This window comes from Podarcis muralis, chromosome 10, assembly GCF_964188315.1.
Source record: "Podarcis muralis chromosome 10, rPodMur119.hap1.1, whole genome shotgun sequence".
In the NCBI taxonomy this organism is placed as follows: Eukaryota; Metazoa; Chordata; class Lepidosauria; order Squamata; family Lacertidae; genus Podarcis; species Podarcis muralis.
This window is the reverse complement of record NC_135664.1, coordinates 55,575,969-55,598,568: the sequence shown is the minus strand read 5'-3', so window position 1 is coordinate 55,598,568 and position 22,600 is coordinate 55,575,969. Positions and strand designations below refer to the sequence as shown.

The 22,600-nt window shown below is 44.8% G+C and overlaps 1 protein-coding gene across 6 annotated transcripts in view; it reads right to left on the bottom strand.

The window, feature by feature from the left end:
• The window catches only part of DGKI (diacylglycerol kinase iota), a 259,648-nt gene that overhangs the window by 35,269 nt on the left and 201,779 nt on the right, over positions 1-22,600 (bottom strand). For 4 of the 6 annotated variants that reach the window (XM_028746780.2, XM_028746783.2, XM_028746781.2 and 1 more), the window contains 4 exons: positions 16,434-16,503; positions 14,633-14,673; positions 11,084-11,211; positions 8,807-8,932 (listed from right to left, as the gene is read on the bottom strand). In XM_028746780.2, the coding sequence (XP_028602613.2) occupies positions 8,807-8,932; positions 11,084-11,211; positions 14,633-14,673; positions 16,434-16,503 (365 nt within the window). The remainder of the gene's footprint in view (positions 1-8,806; positions 8,933-11,083; positions 11,212-14,632; positions 14,674-16,433; positions 16,504-22,600) is intronic. The other 2 variants (XM_077935076.1, XM_028746784.2) reach the window with 1 other exon arrangement.

The window sequence follows — 22,600 nt, the reverse complement described above, 5'->3', positions numbered from 1 at the left end:
AAACTATGTGCACAGTATGTATAGTACCTATAAAAGAGCCATATCCCACACTGTGCTATATTTCTGCAGTATACTTCTATAACTATGGGATGCATCCAACTAAATTCCACTCAGTGCAGATCCATTGAAAAATGAATGGATGTGGCTAACTTAGGCCTGCTCATTCCAATGGGTTTACTCTGAGTAGAACTTGGTTGGCTCCATTTGCATTTCCACACAGTTATATATTGCTGCAGGTTCCTGTCAATGTGATGATTACTTTAGGAAAGCAATAATATTGTATGTGTGTATTGGATATATAATCGTGCGTAAAATATTGCACAAGAATAATTTATGTTTTAGCAGAACCAAGGGATGGGGGTGGGGAATCTTGCTTCTCGTCAAATTTAAGGAGTGAGATGGGAATTAGAAAAAGATCTCTGTGGATCTATGAGTTTGAAAATCTCATTAAATTCCCATTCCTAGTCTCCATCTGCACATTGAACCATTCTTGTTAATAGTCTGGTGCATTTTTTAAAATCTCAGCATTGTACTAGTCCTGTTCAACCTCCCGGCCCGTGCTTTTCCCTGGCAGGCAGGCAGGGTTAGACTCATTGGCCCTGTCTCATTTGTCACATTCCTGGTGGCCTAACTCTGCCACCTTCCAGTGGACTGAGGGTGAACTTCTTTAGTGGGCAGATTTCCATGGTAGGGCAGGGTCCCTGCACAATTTAGAATCCTGATTGCGTAACATCCAAAATCTTTAAAAGGACGGGTAGCAGTTCTGGGGGTACCTCCTCCCCTCTGCAGCTCGGGTTATATCCACCATTGGTTCAAGATTATTATTATTTTTGCCACTTCTGTCTGCTGCAAAGTTTCAGCCAAGTTCAGGAAGCGATTACACAAGCTGCTATCCTCAATGTTCTACTGCCACCTAGAGGGTTTCTCTTTTTTTAATGTATTTTTATTAAAGATTTTCTTGGTTTACAAAAGTATGTGCAATCTCTCTCTCTCTCTCTCTCTCTCTCTCTCTCTCTCTCTCCTCCAAATAACATTTTTTACAGATCAGTTTCATTTGTTGAGACATTAGGAAGAAAAGGGGGAAAGAGGTGGAGGGGGGGAAAGGTGAGTGGAGGTGGGGTCGGGTGGCAATGTTTCTATTTTACTTAATATATGTGGGGGTTTGTGTCAGCATCGCTTGCACAGGTTCTCTGCTATTCACTTGTGTTCCTTTGGTGGTGAGAGAGGTTGGGGTTGGCCTAGGGTGTGGTTATTCATTTGTGGTTGGCTGCGGTGGTCTTTGTTTTCATGTGTGAGTTGGGTGGGTGGGTATTTTGGATCAGGTTAGCCATAATGATTTGTATGCTGTTGGTTGATTTTTGTCATTGTCTTGTTGGGCTGTGTATATGATAAAGGGGAGCCATACAGGGGTCAAGGCGTCTTCTTCTGTTTGTCCTCGTGTCAGTTTCAGTTTATTGGTTAATTTTTCTAGTAAGGCTGTTTCCCATACTATTTGGTACCATTGGTCCATGTTTACTCCTGACAGGTCTCTCCAGTCTCTGGCTATGATGCTTCTGGCTGCTGAAAGTAGGTGGGTTATGAGTTCTTTGTGGTGTAAGTGGGCATTATTGTCTTGGAAGATGTTTAGTAGGGCCAATTCTGAGGTGTGGAGGGAGTGCCCCAAAATCCAACTATTCTGGACAACAGCCATACGAGAAATATGTTAAATAACTAAGCAAGTATTAGAGGGTTTTGCTTGAAACTTAACTAACCAACAGGAAAGGGGACTCAGAGATTGAAAAAAGAATCCAAGGCTGAGAAGTGAAAGAGTTAAGTGTGAACAAGTGGGTCCTGCAGCAAAATGTTGCAGCGTGGAGAACTCCTATTAAATATACTCCATTTCAGTCCCAATATCCCACAACCCCAGTTTTCTGTCCCAGCAGTCAGTCAGGATTCTGTTTTGTACTTCAAGCAAGCCTGCTTGTTTTTTCCTGTTCTGGAAGGTAGAACTTGAACCAATGGCTTCAAGTTACAAGAAAGGAGTTTCCCACCAAACGTATGAAAAAACTTTCTACCAGTAAGAGCTGTTCGACAGTGGAACAGTCTCACTTGGGAGGTTGTGGACTCTCCTGAATAATAATAATAATAATAATAATAATAATAATAATAATAATTTATACCCCGCCCTCCCTGGCCAGAGCCAGGCTCAGGGCAGCTAACAATAGTAAAATTACAGTAAAAACATAATAGGGGGGGGGAAACCCAATTTAAAATACAGGTTAAAATGCAATTTAAAATGCTGCCTCATTTTAAAAGTAGCCCATAAATCAAAACTGTAAGGGGAGGGAAACATAAGGGTCAGACTGAGTCCAAACCAAAGGCCAGGCAGAACAGCTCTGTCTTGCAGGCCCTGCGAAAAGATGTCAAGTCCTGCAGGGCCCTAGTCTTTTGTGACAGAGAGTTCCACCAAGTTGGGGCCAGTACTGAAAAGGCCCTGGCCCTAGTTGAGACCAATCTAACCACCTTGCGACCTGAGACCTCCAAAATGTTGTCATTTGTGGACCTTAAGGTCTTCCGCGGGGCATACCAGGAGAAGCGGTCCCATAGGTATGTGGGTCCTAGAAGACCTTTGCGGGTCCCTTCCAACTCTTAGATTCTATGATCCAGATACTCAAGTATGGTTGTTGTTTCTTGATTTTGCTGATTTATTTTTTGTAACCTGCTTTGAGGTTTTTAAAAATGAAATGACATTTATGAACTAAATAAACAAACAAAAAAATTACTTCAGCCTCCCTCAACACTGGGTCCCCAGATGTTGGACCCCCAACTCCCATCATCCCCAGTTAGCAATACCAATGGTCAGGGAATGATGGGAGTTGTAGTCCAGAAACATCTGGAGACCCAAGGATGAGGAAAACCAGTTGACACTGACTGGCATCCGTTTTCTGGAGTTTCAGATGGGGCAAATAGTCCTAGTCCAAAATGGAGATGTGGGTGGTGGTGGTTTGAATCTGGAATCTTCTACATGCAAAGTAGATGCTATGCCCATCCCTGAGGTATCCTAGACCCAAGCCATTTGTTTCTTTCAAAGCCAGAACTTTGAATTTTACCCCAGATCAGAGTTGTGAGAAGAACTCCACAGAGATCAGATTCCCATGGGTCTTTTTCCCTCTTCATTATTCAGACAGAAACTCATTGCACAAATGTTTATGACCCTGAAATTTGTTTGCTCTTTTCCTTTATGTCTCTCTGACCATTTCACTTGAACAGAATAATAAACAGAGAAGGGGAAAGAAAGAAAGAAAGAAAGAAAGAAAGAAAGAAAGAAAGAAAGAAAGAAAGAAAGAGATATCGCGAGTGAAGTTTGCAAATGCTTTTGAAGAAACCACCTATTCTTATCTGGTCAAGGCAACTACTCAGACCCGGATGGAGGGGAGAAAATAATTCACATTATGGTGAGGAATGGGAAAGGCATCATATGTCTATCTTCTCTGCCAACATCGAGTTTGTATCCTAAAATGTATTCCAACATTTTTTAAAGTCTTATACTTCACTGTCAAAATGTTTTTTTGTTTGCCTTTGCTTTAGTCGCTGGCAATATTCGAAGAGCATTTAAAATCTAAATTGCAGCAAAACATTTTTGCGCCAGTGATGTTCTTAGCCAATCTGCTTGAAATCAGTCCCAAAGAAAGGTTAGGAGCTTAGTTGTTCATTTCAGAGACGGAAGGAGGGAAGGGGAAAAGGAAAGGAATGGAGGTGGCGCTAGTCAACAGCAAGCTTGTTTGGAAGATGCCAATTTGTAAGCTCCTGGCATGTGGGTGCATTTTGTGTGTCACTACCTGCCAGAGCAATTTGTCAGCAGGGCAAATTTCCTCCACAATGCGTCAGGTGCAGAGATGCTACAAAAACATAATTAAGAGTCTCTGCTTCCAAGATTCAGAGGAGGGGGAAAGAGCAATCTTGCTTCCACTTCAGGGAATTTGTATTATATAAAAAACATTATTCACTGAGAATAGGAATGGGAGAGGATGGCAGCAATTCAACACTTTATAGTATACTCTTTTTTCACCACCACATCTGGACAGCACCCAAAAATGTTCCTGTTCTCACCAGAAGCAGCTGTGTGCCATCTACCCCTGACCTCAAACACCAGGAGGGCGAGAGGGCCAAATGCAAGGAAAATGTCATTCGCCTAGGTTTAATTTATGCAGACAGAATTTTGGTTTGGTGTTTCTGCCCAAGGACGATGGCAGGAAATGACAAGCATCACAACATCAGTTGAAATTAGGCAAACTCAGTTTGGTTGGAGGGGTCCTTCCCAGATGTAGGGCATATGGCTGCATCCTGATCCCATTCACACAGCCAAACTGGCATGTTTCGAATTTAGATCGCAAGGAGCACACATGTGACAAAGCTGTCATTGCTGTTGCCCAACAAGTCTCTTGCTAGCTGTCAGGTGGTGGTGTGGTTGCTCGAGAGCAAACAGGCAAGACTCCAACCTGTCTTTTCCAGGCTTTATTATTATTATTATTTACAGTGAAGAGCATCGCAAGTTCATGTCCGGCTCAGTTGCTAGCAGAATCTGGGAGTGGGCGGTCCTTGTACCTCCCCCAGCATAACAGTCGTGTGACCCCCCAGCCTTCTGCTCCCTTCCTTGTGCCGTAACCTGCTGCGCAGACTGGGCACTGGCAAAGGGGTACTTCCCTCCCATCCGATTTGCTCAGGCTCGATGTTGAGGCTCTCCCTAGCATCCCCTGGTCCCACCACCTCCTCTCCACTGAAAGTGGGGCTTTCCTCCTCGCCAAAGGAGGAGCTGCTTTGCAAGATCTTTGGAGGTTCCCTATAACACAACTGCCTCTGACCTGATGGCAGTTCCCTGACACTAGCATATTCATTTGTATGACTGTACAGCCATCTATTCCAGCAACAAAATCATCAAGTTTGCTGATGACACTACGGTGGTAGGGCTCATTTCAGGAGGGGATGAGTCCGCCTATCGGGACGAGGTGGAGCGGCTCTGTGTTTGGTGTGGAGAGAACAATCTGGCTCTTAATACGGCTAAGACCAAGGAATTGGTGGTGGATTACAGGAAAAAAAAGGCGGACATTCAGCCCTTGTATATCAACGGGGAACGGGTGGAGAGGGTGGCGGAATTCAGGTTTTTGGGAGTAACTATCGATCAGGGCATGACTTGGAGCGCAAATACCACTGCTCTGGTGAAGAAGGCCCAGCAGAGAATTTATTTCCTCAGACTTTTGAAGAAGAACAATCTGAGTGAGAGACTGCTGGTGTCCTTCTACCGAGGCTCCATAGAGAGCATTCTTACATACTGTATTTGTGCTTGGTTCTCCAGTTGTACAGCTAGGGAGAGGAAGGTGCTCCAGAAGGTCATAACCACAGCCCAAAGGATTATTGGTCATCCTCTCCCATCTTTGGAAGAACTGTACGGTTCCCGTTGTCTTAGGAAAGCAAACAACATCCTGCAGGATTCATCTCACCCGGGACACAGTATGTTTGCACTACTGCCTTCTGGCAGGAGATATAGAAAGATCAAGTCAAGGACAAATAGACTGAAAAACAGTTTCTATCCAAGAGCTGTGGCCTTTTTGAATGCTGTAACTCGATAGTGTGACCTGGGAGTTTGATGGGTGTTGGTGTGGGTGTGGCTGGAATGTGGTTTGTTTGGTTGTTGTTGTTGTTTTGCTTTTGTTGTTTTTAAGGGATGGCATCCAATTTCGTTGCACTTGTGCAATGTTGCACTTGTGTAATGACAATAAAGAATCTATTCTATTCTATTCTATTCTATTCTATTCTATTTGTTCACTTTCAGTATTTATACCCTGCCTGCTAACCAAAGTTCTTGTGATAGTTTGCAATATATTTAAAATACAATAAAACAGGCACATGTTACTTGGGTATACTTGTTTTCCCTCATTCATCTGATGTTCCAATGACCACTCTTACAGACCCTCTATTTTCCCTATTTTCCAGAGATGTCCCTGATTTAGAGAAGCTGTCCCAGTTTCTGATTTGATCCCAGAATGTCCCACTTTTCCCTAGGATGTCCCTATTTTCATTGGAGAAATGTTGGAAGGTATGGAGTTATCCGACCCCTGAGCCATCTGAAGGCAATTCTGTTTAGGGAAGTTTTTTGGTGCGTTTAATGTTTTATTATGTTATTATATATGTTAGAAGCTGCCCAGAGTTCTGGGGCAACCCAATAATATGTGTGGCGTATAAATAGTAAAATGATCATTATGGAATGGGATGTACCCATTTCCATCAGAAAAATGTTGGAGAGTATGATCTTACTTACTAGTTATTGACACTTATAACCCACAAAAACAACACTGTGAGATAGGTTAGGCTGTGAGTTAGTGACTCAAGGTCACCCAGTGGAGATTTGAACTCTGGTCTCACAGGTCCTGGTCCAACCCTCTAACTACTACACTGCCTCCTATCTTCTCAATGGCAGCCAACTTTGGCAGTCATGTGTTAAGTCCTTCACAGGCCAGGACTTCCTGTCCAGGCTACTGCTGACACCTGTCAGAGGCACTGCCCCTGGTAGCAGATGCAGGAAATGCTGAGGGAACAAATGCGTGAGAATCCTGCCTCAGTCCTCACATATTTCAGTCCTCATTTACCACAGTTCTACATCACTATCAAGAGGAGAAGAAAGGATGCTTAAATCAGGATTGAGGAACCAAGAGTCTTGCATATCTTCTATTTTTAAAAATCAAGTCAATTTCAGCAATCAGTTTGGACAAAAAATGTATAAATTGTACAGCAAATATAAATTAGAAAAACTCCCATGTGTCTCAAGATCAAGACATGCATCATGTAAATGTGGCCTTCACAAAAGTGAATTGCAAGTCTAGCTCTTGGGAAAACAAACACCTCTGAGTCTGACTACAAGGAGAGAAGGAACTTTTTTTCTTGTATCTGTGAATAAACCACCAGCCAGTTCTAAAATTTGCCAGATAAAGCAATAAATTTAAAAATCAGCTGCTGAAGAGGTAGTCTGGTGCCGTGGTCAGATTCTAGACAGTCAGGTTAGGGTCAGAGTTCAAATCCCCATGGTCTTCTCAACCTAGCCAACTTCAAAGGGGTGTTCTGCAGATTTATTTTATTTATAAGCTATTTAAACAGTTTGCATGCTGCCAAAATGCAATCATCTCTACATGGTGTACAAGAAGCACAATGCAGAAAGGTGAATGCGGATGCCAATCTGAGCTCCCCGAAGGAAAGGTGGGGTGGAAATGAAATTGCGCTAAAGGTTACAAATAAAAATTGTGCAGAAGTTGTGATGCAAGACAAACAGAAGGAAAGAGAGAGTTGTGCAATTGCCTTCATTCTATGTGCTTCCTTCTTCGGCTTCCATGTTATAATTCTGAACCAGGAGGGCAACAATGTACATGAGCAAAAAAAGGGGTGAAAATGCAAGTAAATTTGGGGCTCTAAATTAATGTGCCATCTTAAGAACCATCACTAGCTGTTCTTCACAGAGAGCACTCCTGTCTTTCTTGTCCATTACAAAAACTGTCATGGATGAGCCTACAATTATTCAAGTTGCTCTGGAATGCTGCTAAGGGTCAGGGAATGGATTCTCTTTCTCTCTCCCCCCCCCCACCCCCTTTTTGTCTTCCCTTCAGCCTGCAGCCAATCGGAAGCCACACCGGACGTTCAATGTCTGAGGCAAAGTTCACAAACTGAAACAGCTACTTCTGAGTTCCAAGTTGTTCATGAACTAAGCTGTTCGAAAACCAAGGTACAACTGCATGTGTATATGCATTCTCCCAAAGGTGTCCCACAAGGCAGCAGATAGGGGTTATTCCTAAGGGTTTGTTCCCAAAGCCTTTATCCCAACAGAGTATAGCTGCAAAGCAGTGGAGGTTTAACACCAAAGTTTTCCTTCTCCTAGGTGGGATACCTTCCCAGATTGATGAGCCCCATCTGCCCCTCATTTCCCTCTGCAGAATGTACAGAAACAGCCTTCCTGACCCATTGAACCCATTATTGGTCTCTTCCGCAAAGTCCCTAACTCACTGAGGGTTGAAGACTCATCGGCTACCCTTGCCTGGTTTAGCCACCCAGTCAAACTGTTTCCTGGGATGTGGCTGCTGTCACAGGTGAGATCTCAGTGTAGGGTGGGGATCAAAGGGGTACATGTCCCCCACCAGAGGTACTGCCCTTCACCTAACATGCCATACATACACCAATGGTCTGACTCAATATATAAAGCAGCTTCGTACATTCTCTTCTTAGAATGTACATTCTCTTTTTAGAATCATAGAATCATAGAGTTGGAATAGACCACAAGGGCCATCGAGTCCAACCCCCTGCCAAGCAGGAAACACCATCAGAGCACTCCTGACATATGGTTGTCAAGCCTCTGCTTAAAGACCTCCAAAGAAGGAGACTCCACCACACTCCTTGGCAGCAAATTCCACTGTCGAACAGCTCTTTCTGTCAGGAAGTTCTTCCTAATGTTTAGGTGGAATCTTCTTTCTTGTAGTTTGGATCCATTGCTCCGTGTCCACTTCTCTGGAGCAGCAGAAAACAACCTTTCTTCCTCGTTCAAATGTTGCAACATTCCCTAGACCTTGCAGTTCAGATATGCCCTGGCTTAGTTTGAATCAAGGGTGCACAATGTAGATTTAAAAAATAATAAAGAAGATGAAAAAGTATGAGGCAGATTGAGAGAAAGCAGAGAATGCAGAGCACATCAGAACAGTGTATCGAAAACGCATTGTAAAAGAGCAGGTAAAATTGCCTTTGGTGGTGGTAGCAATGCAGCATCAAGCAGAGAAATGCAGAGGGCTCTTACTGCAGCATGTGCGCCTTGCTGGCCTCCTTTTGTTTCTCAGGTACCTCGTAGTGAGGGGACATCTTCCCCAGGCCACTGTCACTCAGCATGCGCTTTCGAACAGCAGGATTCCACCGATCTGATATTCTGAGAAAAAGATTTCCAAATGGAAAACACCATTATTCTCAGATGGGAGTTTTTGCTTTATTTTTTGGTGGGGTGGGGAGCGGGGTGGGGGGTGGGGTAGTGCTGCTTGGTTCACCTTTCAAATGTGAACCTACTTAATTAGCACTTCAGGAACCCACACGCTAACTGAAACACGGCTTAATTCGTGCTTCTCCAAATGTTGAAGTTCTGTGCTCATGCCAAAAACAATGCATACCGGGGGGGGGGGTGTATTAGTGCACACAAATCAGTGAACTGAATGCAAAAATACATAAATTAGGGAATTTTTCTAACAGGTGAAGTTGCAAGCCAACCTTGGTATATTGGGGAAAATTTACATGCTGACATTTTAAGGAACTGCTTTTAAGTTTGCTTTGCTTTGCTTTGCTTTGCTTTGCTTTGCTTTGCTTTGCTTTGCTTTGCTTTGCTATCAAGCAGCAATTGCAAACTGCAGCAGATATGGGGCAAACAGAAGATGGGCTAAATGAGAGACTGAGAAAATTTCACTCCCACCTCTAAAGTGGGTGCATATTTTTCCCCACTCCTTCCCTGCTCCAGAAGACAGCTCAGGAGCTTGTTGCTTCCAAAGGGAAAGGATGAGGGGATCACATGCTGAGAGAGCAAAGTGGGGGTTTAATAAGCCAATTCTTTCTCTTTACTGGTTTGCAAGCTTCCTCTTTTCCTGTGTGCAATGTGGGCATTAGCAAATCATCCGTTGAAGGAACAGTATTTTATTTTGGGGTGTGTGTGTGTGTGTGTGTGCGTGCGCGCGCGCGCTTGCAGCCTGATTGGCCTAGGAACCCGCCTGCCTTTTGCCTGCTTCACATTGTTCAGTTCATTCAGCATTCCTGCAGTGGTGTGGATGGTGCCTGTTGCAGCATGAAGCATGGACAGGGAAGGAAAGAATGGGTGAAGAGATAATGAGGGAAATGAGGCGCTATTGGGTAGAGGACACTCTTCGGAGATCTGCCAGTACTTTGTGTTTGGGGTGACATGGAGGCATCCTCGAGGCCTGGCATGCGCACCTTGGATGATTGCTCAGCACCCTGGCAAGGAGGGTGTTTGTTTACTGCTTCACATCCTTTGCTGGAGAGCTCCAGTCTGAGGCTGGAACATGTGCCCAGGAAGGCTTGAGAGATGCTTCCCCACCAGAATGAGTTAAACCCTCACCTGCCTGTACTTCTTGAATTTAGTTGAAGCTGGGTTAATTGGGTTGAAGTTGGTTTGCCGCTTCTCCAACTTGTTCTATTTCGAATAAATATAACTCTAATTCCAGTACTGTCTCTGAGGCTCCTTTGCAGGTGTGGGGGCAAACTGAAACTGACTGATTCATCCATATTACTATTCCCAGAAGATGATCATTCCATGCCTTGCTTCTCTGCAGAGTTGATTATTCACAACTCTTCTCATACTCTTGCATGTTTCCTTAACCATTATTTTCACCTGCCAATCTTATAAGGTTGCAAGAGGGCTCTTCCGCTGAACTCCTGATACTCCTGCCATCTGGATTGCCACTCATGGACTATTTCAGACACAACACTGATGAAAGGCAATTAAGATTTGTTGTGAAAATCTAAAAGGCATTTCTTACAATGCACAACAATCTTCAGTTTAAAATAGATAAGACAGATGTTTCATTGTACCTTCTTCTTTTTTTCTGAACTGTGACCATTTTTGGTGAAGAAACCTCTAAGCAAAATAAACAAATAAATTCCCAGGATGCCTTTAGGAAAGTAGCACCAATCAAACAGGTTCTAAATTCTTTGAAGCAGTTTGCATACAATTGCATAAAACTAATGTTCCTTTATTTAGTCTAAGTCAGAGGAGCAAAAATTCAGAAGTCACTGGCAGTTAAAACCATCAGGACCAATAACTAGTATCTGGGTAACCTGAAGCAAGCAGGATGCCCAATTCCCATGTAGGCTGAGTCCTTGCATCTCTCAAAGGAGCAAACATTAGTCACACATCTCTGGTTTGAAATTTAGCCTGTATGAACACTTTCTCCCTTTTTGTACTCTTCACAACGGTGAATGCATGAAACTGTCCTCTGGAGCAGCTCCCATTATACAAAGGAAAGATATGTACAGAGACTTCCAGATCCCACTTCATGCTGGGGGAAAAGAAGAAATTTACCCAGAGGCCTGCTCCACTACCAGATCAGGCATTCCTGGAGGCGTCCCTGCAGGCTGCGTTGCCACCATTTCTGGGTCCAGAATAAAAATCTCGTCCTGCGAAATTTCAGTCACGAAGTGCAAATGTTCCTGCAGCAACAGCATGAGAGTGAATGATTAATCCATAGTTTGTGCACAATGAACTCAATGGAACTCAATTTCTAGACATAAAGAAAGTGTTTGCCATGATTAGCAGGTCATGGCCATTGCGTGGAAAGGAACTGAAAATCCTTCCCATACAAAAGCTTTCCTTGTAGATAGAAAATACAGAAGAAAACTTATTCATGCAATGCATAATTAAACGACGGCACTCGCTCCCACGGGAGACAGTGATGGCCACCGATACTTTAAAACAGGATTAGACAAATTAATGGAGGAAAAGTCCTATTGATCAGCAATGTTGGCTACACTCTGCCATCATGATCAGGGGCAGTAATGCTTTTGGATGCAAGTTGCTGGAAATTGCAGGAAGGAGAGAATGCTCTTGTGGTTGGGTGCTATATAAAGGTTTCCCACAGGCATCTGACTGGATACTGTGAAAACAGGATGTTGGAACTGATGGGTCACTGATCCAGCAGGCTCTTCTTATGTCCTTAGATAACCAAGCATGTGTGTCCAAACATCACACAAAGAAGTCCATTAAGGGGACAGCACCAGAAATGTCTTTTATTTCCCAACACACCATATAATGCAAAAACAAACAACAAAAGCCACCCCTGGATCTTGTGCATGGTGAATGGTTGGCCTTAAGGAGGAGTCAATATGCACAGGGATTACAACTGACCACCACAAGCTGGGTGCTTTTATTGAAAGACTTGAACCAATGGCTTCAAGTTACAAGAAAGGAGATTCTTACGAAACTTTCTGACAGTAAGAGCTGTTTGACAGTGGAATAGTCTCCCTCGGGAGGTTGTGGCCTCTCCTTCCTTGGAGGTTTTTAAGCAGAGGTTGGATGGTCACCTGTCATAAATGCTTTAGCTGAGATTCCTGAATGACTCTTGGGGTCCCTCCCAACTCTCTACAGTTCTATGATTCCATGACTCTTGCAAACAGTGGAGAGTGGGTTGGAACTGGGCCATCGGTACATAGTGTTAGACTCACTGGGTCACCATCTCAGTGGGGGCAGCTGCCCATTGGGACTGGCTGGGCAGAAAGCAGGGAGACAAAAATCAAGTGAAGCCAGCACTAATGTCAGGCAGAGGCAACTAATTCTAGTTTTGTCTCCATCCTACTCCCTGGATGTTCACACTGTGACTAAGGAGGAGGAAGATGATTGGCAGTGCTACTGCCAGGATTGCATGTAAGTAAGAAGACAGGCTGGTTGAGTCTGGCTGAGCAGAGGCTGAGGTTAGTGGGGCAGTGCCCCATTTGCTCCTTCTCCCAGTTTCAATTCCCTCCTATAAAATGAGGCAGGCGACCATAAAATATGGGCTGAAAAAATGCTAAAGGGAAATGATTGGGGAATAGGTTCTGTTGAATTCAGCGGGATTTATTTCCAAGTATACACACATCGTGGATGTGGGTGGCGCTGTGGTCTAAACCACAGAGCCTCTTGGGCTTGCCGATCAGAAGTTTGGCGGTTCAAATCCCCACAATGGGGTGAGCTCCCGTTGCTCGGTCCCTGCTCCTGGCAACCTAGCAGCTCGAAAGCACGTCAAAGTGCAAGTAGATAAATAGGTACCACTCCGGCGGGAAGGTAAACAGCATTTCTGTGCGCTGCTCTGGTTCACCAGAAGCGGCTTAGTCATGCTGGCCACATCACCCGGAAAAACTGTCTGTAGACAAACATCAGTTCCCTCGGCCAGTAAAGCGAGATGAGTGCTGCAACCCCAGAGTTGTTCGCGACTGGACTTAACGGTCAAGGGTCCCTTCACCTTTACCTTTACCTTTACCTTTATACACACATCACATTGAGCTCCACACATTCTATAGGACTGCAGCAGAAATATATACAGTAGATGGGATGCTGGAATGGATGGACCATTGGTCTGATGCAATAGGGCTCTGCTTATAGTCCCAGAAAGCATCAAACACACCTTTAGTTAGTTTGTTGCAGCTGCACAGCCAATAAATGTTGCTTTGTTTTTTAGAAAAGGAAGCCTAAACAGAATTACTACTACTGTTTGCGAAACTTCCAGTAAGTGCTAAACACGCACACAAAGTGCTACATTTCTGACAAATGTCGGTACCATTAGTTTGATGTGCTTTTAAAGCATGGAGATGTATTTTGTACTGGCTTGTAACATTATCATAATTTCCAGAGTTATCTTATCTCCCATGCAGTGGATTAGGATTTCAGGCAGACTGTAAACAGCAAAAGGAGATAAACGCGGAGATTTACTTTTTAAAATGCAGCTGTCCCGAGCACAGAAAGATAAGCAAGAAAGGAGACGAAAGTTGTGCTATTAGACATCAAACTGGGTTTGAGCCAGGAAGACAGGGCAGATCCTTTTTGCCTCTGAATGTTCTTTTGACTTTGGCTGTCTCCTGCCAGTTCACACAGGGTGTTTTATTTAATTTATAGTCTACTGAATGCAAAAGTCTCCGATATTTTTGAATTTGAGGTTCCAACATTTAAACCACGGGCTCAAGTCTTTTCTGAGATTTGGAGTCCTGGGTTGCAAAAAAAATGTGCAGCACATCCTAGAATTTTAATTCAGCATTGCTTAGAATCATAGAATAGTAGAGTTGAAAGAGACCCCACGGTTCATCTAGTCCAACCCCTGAAGTGAAGGAATCACAGCTAAAGTGTCCCTGACAGATGGCCATCCAACCTCTGTTTAAAAACTTCCAGGGTAGGAGAGTCCATCTCCTTCTGAGATCATTGAACATCACAGATCAATCGTATCCTATAGATGGACACTTGATCATCTGCCCCAATTCTGCAACTGATAAACAATTAGATATAACAAGATTTTGCTATTTGGTTATTCTCCTGTTATCTGGAGTATAATGGTAAATCCAATCCTGTACCATCTGACATAGGTGGCACTGTGGGTTAAACCACAGAGCCTAGGACTTGCCGATCAGAAGGTCGGCTGTTCGAATCCCCACGATGGGGTGAGCTCCCATTGCTCAGTCCCTGCTCCTGCCAACCTAGCAGTTTGAAAGCACGTCAAAGTGCAAGCAGATAAATAGGTACCGCTCCGGCGGGAAGGTAAACGGCGTTTCTGTGTGCTGCTCTGGTTCACCAGAAGCGTCTTAGTCCTGCTGGCCACATGACCCGGAAGCTGTACGCCGGCTCCCTCGGCCAGTAAAGCGAGATGAGCGCCACAACCCCAGAGTCGGTCACGAATGGACCTAATGGTCAGGGGTCCCTTTACCTTTACCATCTGACATAATCTTTTAAAGCAGTTCCTTTGCCAACCTAGTGCCTTCCAGATGTTTCAGACTCCGGATGTTTTTGACTGGGCTGGCTGGGACTGGTGGGAGTACAGATTACAATCAGAGCACTACGGTGGCAAGGATTGCTTTAAGGGGAATGAAAGGAAGAAAAGGTGCTGTGGTGTACCTGAGATCTGTCGATGCGGTAAAAGCGATCGGCCGAAGTTGCTAGAAATAAGAAGGAAATAACTACATTAAAGAAAAGGTCTGGAGGGAAAATGTTCTTAAAGCTTGCTATTTCTTCTTCTTCTAAAAGTTCAGCAAAAATCTCAGCAGTAAAAACTCTTACATACCAAAACAACAACAACCCACCACCCAACAATTCTATTTTGATGCTTCAACCATGCTATTCATTTATTTTATTTATTAAATTTATGCAACACCCTTCATCCGAAGGTGTACAGTATAAAGTGTTTGCAAAGTACATGTGCACATAAAGCTCACTGAGATCCTGGGGTATTTGTTCTTGCAGAATTTGTCTGTTATATAATCATACAGCCTATAATAAGCATGAATAGGATTACCCTGTAACATGTGACCATGTGTTGTTTGTGCGTGTGATTTAAGACATTTGATGGACAGCTGGTATATTAACAATCATGTGTAGAATGGACCTGCATTTCAGTTACGCATTTTATTTTGAAACTTTGTAAGACCAGCATGGGAAATAAATAAGTAGACAAATAAGGCAAGAAAATAGCGTTGCAATACTCTTGTTTGATAATAACATATTTCCAAAATGGCAGGATTTCCCCAGGGGCTCCCCCTTGTCTCTTCTGGGGTAGGGGGGAGAAATGTATTACCAAGTGACATCTCAGATAGCAGGTGCTACAGGACACCAGCCGTACTCTCCATAATTAACATTACACACATCGTCAACAACAACTGATCGTCTTGATGGTGGATGATAATGGAATACACACATGTATTGATTTAACAGACAGTAGATTCAAGATTCATTTTAAGGACAGCTAGAAAAGCTTCAATTATCAGAGGCTGCTCTAGGGCAGTGTTTCCCAACCTTGGGCCTCCAGCTGTTTTTGAACTACAATTCCCATCATCCCTGACCACTGGTCTTGCTAGCTAGGGATGATGGGAGTTGTAGTCCAAAAACAGCTGGAGGCCCAAGGTTGGGAAACACTGCTCTAGGGGAATGGGACAGGTATGGTCACACTGGGTTCAGAGCTTCTGGATGCTGGAGCAGGATCTACCACTATTGCTGTATTCATTCATTCATTCATTCATACATACATACATACATACAGACATACAGACATACATACCCCACCCATCTGGCTGGGCTTCCCCAGCTACTCTGGGCGGCTCCCAACAGAATAAAAATAAATAAATAAATGTGATAAAACATCAAACATTAAAAACTTCCCTAAACAGGGCTGCCTTCAGATGTCAGATAATTGTTTATTTCCTTGACGGGAGGGTGTTCCACAGGGTGGGTGCCACTACCAAGAAGGCCCTGTGCCTGGTTCCCTGTAGCTTCACTTCTTGCAGTGAGGGAACCACCCGAAGGTGCTCAGCCCTGGATCTCAGTGTCTGGGCTGAACGGAATGGGAGACAAGAGGCAGGGGGCACTGGATTTTGGCGCCACACAGGGTGCCACTGAAATTTGAGACACCAAGGTCCGCCACTACAGTTACCCTTGGCAAAACTCTGAAATGTGAGTGTCTAAGTAGATTTCTCAGACCGTGTATACAAGATACCAGTAAAGCACATTCATTTCCTAAAAGAATTCTGGGCACTGTAGTTTGTTAAGGCTTGCTGGAAATTGTAACTCTGTGAGGGGTAAACTACAGCGTCCAGAAATCTTTTGAGAGAAAGAATGTGTTTGGAATGTGCTTTAAAGGTTTAGTGTATAAACAGCCTATGTCCTCTTTGCTGCAAGGATGAATGAAACCATCTTCTGCACTTACCATCTAGGAAGCACCATCTAGGAGAAAGCCTCTGAACCGACAATGCTCTTGGGAAAGAGGTTTCCTGGTCCTGGATAGAACAAGAGGAGGAGGGAGAGAAAAAATAAAAAAGGAGGAGGAGGAGGAGGAGGAGTTATTCATATTTGGCCATCACTGCAAAGGACAACTTATAGGTAAAACAGAAGCTCAGAGACAAAGACAGACATTGTGGGGGCAATGGTGATAGGAGAAGAAGAGTTTGGATTTAATATTCCACTTTATCACTACCCGAAGGAGTCTCAAAGCGGCTAACATTCTCCTTTCCCTTCCTCCCCCACAACAAACACTCTGTGAGGTGAGTGGGGCTGAGAGACTTCAAAGAAGTGTGACTAGCCCAAGGTCACCCAGCAGCTGCATGTGGAGGAGCAGAGACACGAACCCGGTTCACCAGATTACGAGTCTACTGCTCTTAACCACTACACCACGCTGGCTCCCAGTGTGGAGGGGATTGGGGGTTGTGGACAAATGCCACTACGTGTGCTTAAAGCAGTGTTTCCCAACCGGTGTTCCGCGGCACACTAGTGTGCCGCGAGACGTTGCCTGGTGTGCCGTGGGAGGGAGGCGGGCGAGTCGGGCGGCGAGAGGCGGGGCGGCGGCGGCATCTCCTGCTGGATGCAAATCCAAACATGGCGGGCGCCTCCCTCGCTCCTTTGTAGGCGGACCATCGAGAGAGAAAGAAAAGGAGGCGAAAGAGCGAGAGAAGGCGCCTGCGCGGAAAGAGGAGCGAGCAGTGCGCCTGCGCGCCTCGGCGCCCGAGTGCAGTGAAATTCCATGAAGAGGGGGGGAGGCTGGAAAAGAGAGAAAGGAAAGATTTTTCATTTTTTTTTAAAAAAAAAAGGAAGAGGGAAAGAAGAGAAAAAGCGGCAGAAGCTGAGGGGAAGGTTTCCGTGAGGGAGAGAGAGAGAGAAACGCGGGGCTGGCGGGACCCCTCCTCTTCCGCCACGCGTCGCCCGCCACCGCCTCAGAATCTCCTCAGGAGCGGCGGCGGCTGCTCCCCCTCGCCCCCTTCCTCCCCCCCAGCCCCCTCCCAACCCCCGGGCGAGGGACGCAAGGCGGCGCCGCTGAGAGGACGGGAAGGCCCCCGGCGGCGGGGTCGGCTCGAGCAAGGAGGGGCGAGCGCTAGCCGGCTGGCTCTAGCCCGGCAAGAGGAGGAGGAGGAGGAGGAGCACGCCGTCGCTTCCACAGCGGCCGCCCCACACTCCCCTCCCCGGGCACCGGCGGGGAGAATGACGGAGCTCCAGTCCGCGCTGCTACTGCGGAGACAGCTGGCAGGTCGGTCCGTCCGTCGGTCGGGGCAAAACACACCACAGCGCAGGCAGAGGCAGGCAGGCCCGTCTCTCCCTGCCCCCCCTCAGACCTGGCCGGCCTGGGGTTTGCACCCCAAACATTCATGTCCACCCCAGCTACACAAGCCACACCTTGCTCTCAGTTCGATCTGTCAAATAACTCACCTATCATTCACATAAAGAACCTAGTCTATCCTCAAACGTCAGAATGTACCTCCTCTCTAGCTTCCCCCACTTCATCTAGGCACTTTCAGCCCTTACTTAACCCACCCCAGCCTGCTTACTCTTCCTTCATTTGCTATAAAAACTAAATACAGAGAGAGACTGAGAGCTGTTGACGAAGAGCTACGTGTGTGTCTTTCTTCGATTCCAGCCAGAATATCAGCTTTGTGTTCAGCCAAACAGGCCCAGGTTGCGCACTGAATAAAGTATTTTATAATTTTTCATATTTCTGTTTACTTACTATTTCATAATAAAGTAATTATAAAATACTTTCTTTGTGTTTATTTGATTCCTATTAAAGAGAGTTACTTTATATATAGTCAATATAGGCACAGAGTTAATTTTTTAAACATTTTCTAATGGTGGTGTGCCTCGAGATTTTTTTCATGAAACAAGTGTGCCTTTGCCCAAAAAAGGTTGGGAAACACTGGCTTAAAGGATTCAGAAGATAATTCACAGGCCACACAGAAGGAGGGACTCGAAGCAAGAGAGAGAGATGGCACCATAAACATGTTCAGGCAATTAGTTAATTAAATATAGTACTAGATCTGAAAGGCAATTTGCTCCCTACCACCACCAACGCTCCATGATTGTTACAGTCAAATCCCCAGAATTAGCAACCTTGTCAACTCCCCTCCCACTTATTTATTTAATGCAGAGAAGTGTGTCCCCTTGGGCAAAGAACAGTTTTTCCAAGTCTTAATATATTTCCGTAACACTGCACCATTCGCATAGTTGCAAATAATATGAAATATATCAACGTCGGGCAATAAGAATTTCTCCCTCCTTCTGAGTTAGAAGGTTAATGGGAGCGAGTCTTGACTCACAGGATGGATTGGACTGAGTTTGCTAGGCCTGGTGCAAAGGTGAGGAAAACACACTTAAGACACTTATCCATCACATTTAACACTGAGTAATATAGCGTATCGCAGATATCAGTTATCTTGTGGGGATGCTGCAATAGCAGTTTTATTTTATCATAAATCCTGCCACTGAAATGTTGGTGCAGATATGGTTATTAACTGCATTTAACCTAAAAGTTATTTTCAAGGTGATAGCTGGAGGGATTGCTTTGTCTAACAACATGTTTCCTACAAAGTCCTGTTGATATTGCAGAGTTAGCTTTCAAATAAACATGCTTAGGATTGCATGTGAAAAATGGCTTTACTTCAAGTAAACACAGGGTTCTGGTGATGGGGAAGCAGTGGGCGGGGTCAGCAAACTTTTTCAGCCGGTCCACTGTCCCTTAGACCTTGTGGGGGGCCGGATTATTTTTTTGGGGGGGAGATGAACGAATTCCTATGCTCCACAAATAATGCAGAGATGCATTTTAAATAAAAGGACACATTCTACTCATGTAAAAACATGCTGATTCCTGGACCGTCTGTGGGCCAGATAATGGGCTGGATCTGGCCCCTGGGCCTTAGTTTGCCTACCCATGCTCTGGGTACTGCCTAAGGTATGGTCCAGCAACAGCTACAATACAGTGGTACCTTGGATTACAGACGCTTCAGGTTACATACGCTTCAGGTTACAGATGCTTCAGGTTACAGACTCCGCTAACCCAGAAATAGTACCTCGGGTTAAGAACTTTGCTTCAGGATGAGAACAGAAATCCTGCTCTGGTGGCACAGCAGCAGTGGGAGGCCCCATTAGCTAAAGTGGTGCTTCAGGTTAAGAACAGTTTCAGGCCAGGAACGAATTAAGTATTTAACCCGAGGTACCACTGTATGAAACTTTTGCAAATATTGCTTTATTGTGAATTTAAATGTTTAATCAGGATTGTATATGGAAAGTGAGCTCCCACGTGCCTATCCTCCAGGTGATAATGGCAACAAGTACTAGGGAAACTTGCATGTGGGAAACAGTACAGAAAGGGAAAGGCTCATGGGAAAATCACATACTTTGCTTGCAAAATGTGCCAGGTTAAACCCCTCGCATTTCCAGGTAGGAAATGAGGGTCTCCTGTCTGAAACTCTGGAGAGCTGCTGCCAATCTGTGTAGCTAATACTGAACCAGTCTCAGCACCAATCAGTTTCCCAGAGAAAGAGCTTCCATGGAATCTCCTAAGCAACACTTTCCAAAGGAATCACCTCACACATTCAGGTGTGAGCCGCTGAGTGACATGCATGCATGAATGAACTCCTCGGGGTAGATTCACATGACTGAAAAATTGCCCCCGGCTGGACAATAAAATCAATGAGTGAGCCAAACAGCCATGCATTTGTCAGATTATTATTTTCCCCAATTGGTTTTTAGGCTGCAATGACGATTACACCCACACACTTTCATTGCAGATTGAAAATCTATCTGGACATGCCATGCCGTGACGGATGGTTGCTCAGCCAATTGTACGATACCTGGAGCTTGCCACACAGCCAGGCCAATTTTCAGTAGTGAGAATCACTCCTATGGGTATTTTTGAACTTTTGTGATGGATTATACCGGGCTATTGTGAATCTATATGAGAATAATTGCATATAAGCTGAGCAGTCAGTAACCGGGGCAATAATGTATTGGCAGTGTCATAAGAACATACCTAGAGGAGCAGACCAAAGGCTCATCCAGCCCTGTGTCCTCTTCTCACTGTGGTCAACTAGATCCCTGTGGGAAGCTTGGGAGCCAGATACAAGCACAACAGCACTCTCCCACATTTGTGCTCCACGGAAACTGATGTTAAGAGGCATACAGCCTTCAGCAGTGGAGCAATTATACAGCATCATGGCTAGCCATTGATGTCATTGGTCAAATCTTCTGAGTTATGTTAAATGGGTGTTTAGTTTTAAAATACAGCCTCTAAAATGTGCACCGAGGAAAGTAAACAAATGTGGAGCACTAGCCTGTCCCATGTTGTTGTTGTTTAAACATTGCAGCCTGCTAGAGGCTCTTAGCTAGTAAACGAAGCCAGCTTTGAAGAAAGACATAGCACCATGGCCAAAAAATATGCAACTGAACTGTAAATACCATCTGGATTGTGGTCGACTCCAAAAAAACAACTGTTCTTGGCTCATGCATTCTTGGTGTGCAAGAAGCCAGCCCTCTCTGCCTGGGCAATTTCTAAAACCATACTGTTACAACAATTAGGGTTTAATTCATTGAAAGACTCCATCTCTAATTTCTCACGACCAGGCTGATGCTCATTAGCTTGGCATGAGATTTCTGCTGGTGGTTAATGGCCTTTACGTTGGTCCCATGAGAAGCTGCAAAATTCGTCTTATTAGCTGCTGCCTCCGGGCTTGTTTTAAGTCGTCTATCTATCATCCACTTCCCTCCTTCGTTATGCAGGATGGAGAAGTAAATGATGCTCCCGACACCCTTCTCATACAAGCTCCCAAGAGATTCAAAGATATGGCAAACCCAGAAGCAAAGCCTGACTTGTGCTGCTTTTGCAAGAACTATTTCTATCACATAAATCCTCCATCCACTTCACACACCAGAATCAACCAAAGCATGGCTTCTCCTTCCTATGTTTAGGCATGAACCCTGCTCTGAGTGCGAGTTTCAGAGAGTTTACTTTCTATGGAAAACAGCAAGCCCTGGGGAATTATGGGGAATTTGTAATACCTTAATTAATTAATTAATTAATTGATTGATTGATTGATTATCACCACCACCACAACCACCAACCTCACTTGGTGAGTGTCAACAGGATTATAGCTAAACCATGTCCAGTGTAAAAGAGGAGGATGATAGCAGCATGCACATCTATGCAGTTTGCAGAAGTACCAATTTTAGGGGGGGTGTTAAGGGGGCAACCCCTGCCATCCCCCAAAATAAAATGGTCCAATAAGGACTGAGCATGCTCAGCTGCCTCAGCACATTGAAAGTCTGGAGAGGGGCGGGGAAGAAAACTGCAGGTGGGACAGGACAGATTCTTCCGGAAGACAGAATTTTTCGCTGGCTGGGGCACTGAGCAGCAAACCTCCATCTGACAGCATTTTGCTGTAGACCCAAGCAGTAATTGTTCTTGCAGCACAGGAATTCTCAGTTAATCCTAAAAATTATGATGTGATGGGCACCAAAGGACAGAAAGGAGGAAGGTCAAGGGGACATTGTACAACTGAAAGTGATGGAAATAAACCACAGGATAGACCCTGCAATATTCTATGCATCCCACATTGCAGACAGAAAGGTTCAGCTATAGCTGCACTTTAATCTGAGAGGCACCCTTTGGGATCTCTTACAGGATTCTGGGACACTCTCCATCCCTAACCACATTTTTTTGGCACCCCAAAAAACTGCATTGATTGCTGGCGCAGCAGTGCCAGCCTCACACCTAGACCTGCTGGCTCTGCTGCAGAGAAGAGTGCAGTTGTTGCTCGGCTGATCTACTAATTAACTTGAGTGCAGACACTGCTTTAGGTAAAAGATGCAGAGAATGAGGAATATATGAGAAACACAGACTTTGATAACTCAGATGAAGATAGTTTGACAAGAAGAGAAGAGGGGAGATTCCTGGGCGCAGCTGCACAGCCAATGCAGCCTTCGCTTTTGGCAGTCATCCACTCGGAGAAGGAATCTATTGACTCTCTCCCTGTAACTTTGTAGAAGGCAACCCAAACACAGCAGCTGAACCAGAGGGAGGTGGAGCTCTCACTTACATGAGGGTGGGTGTCTATG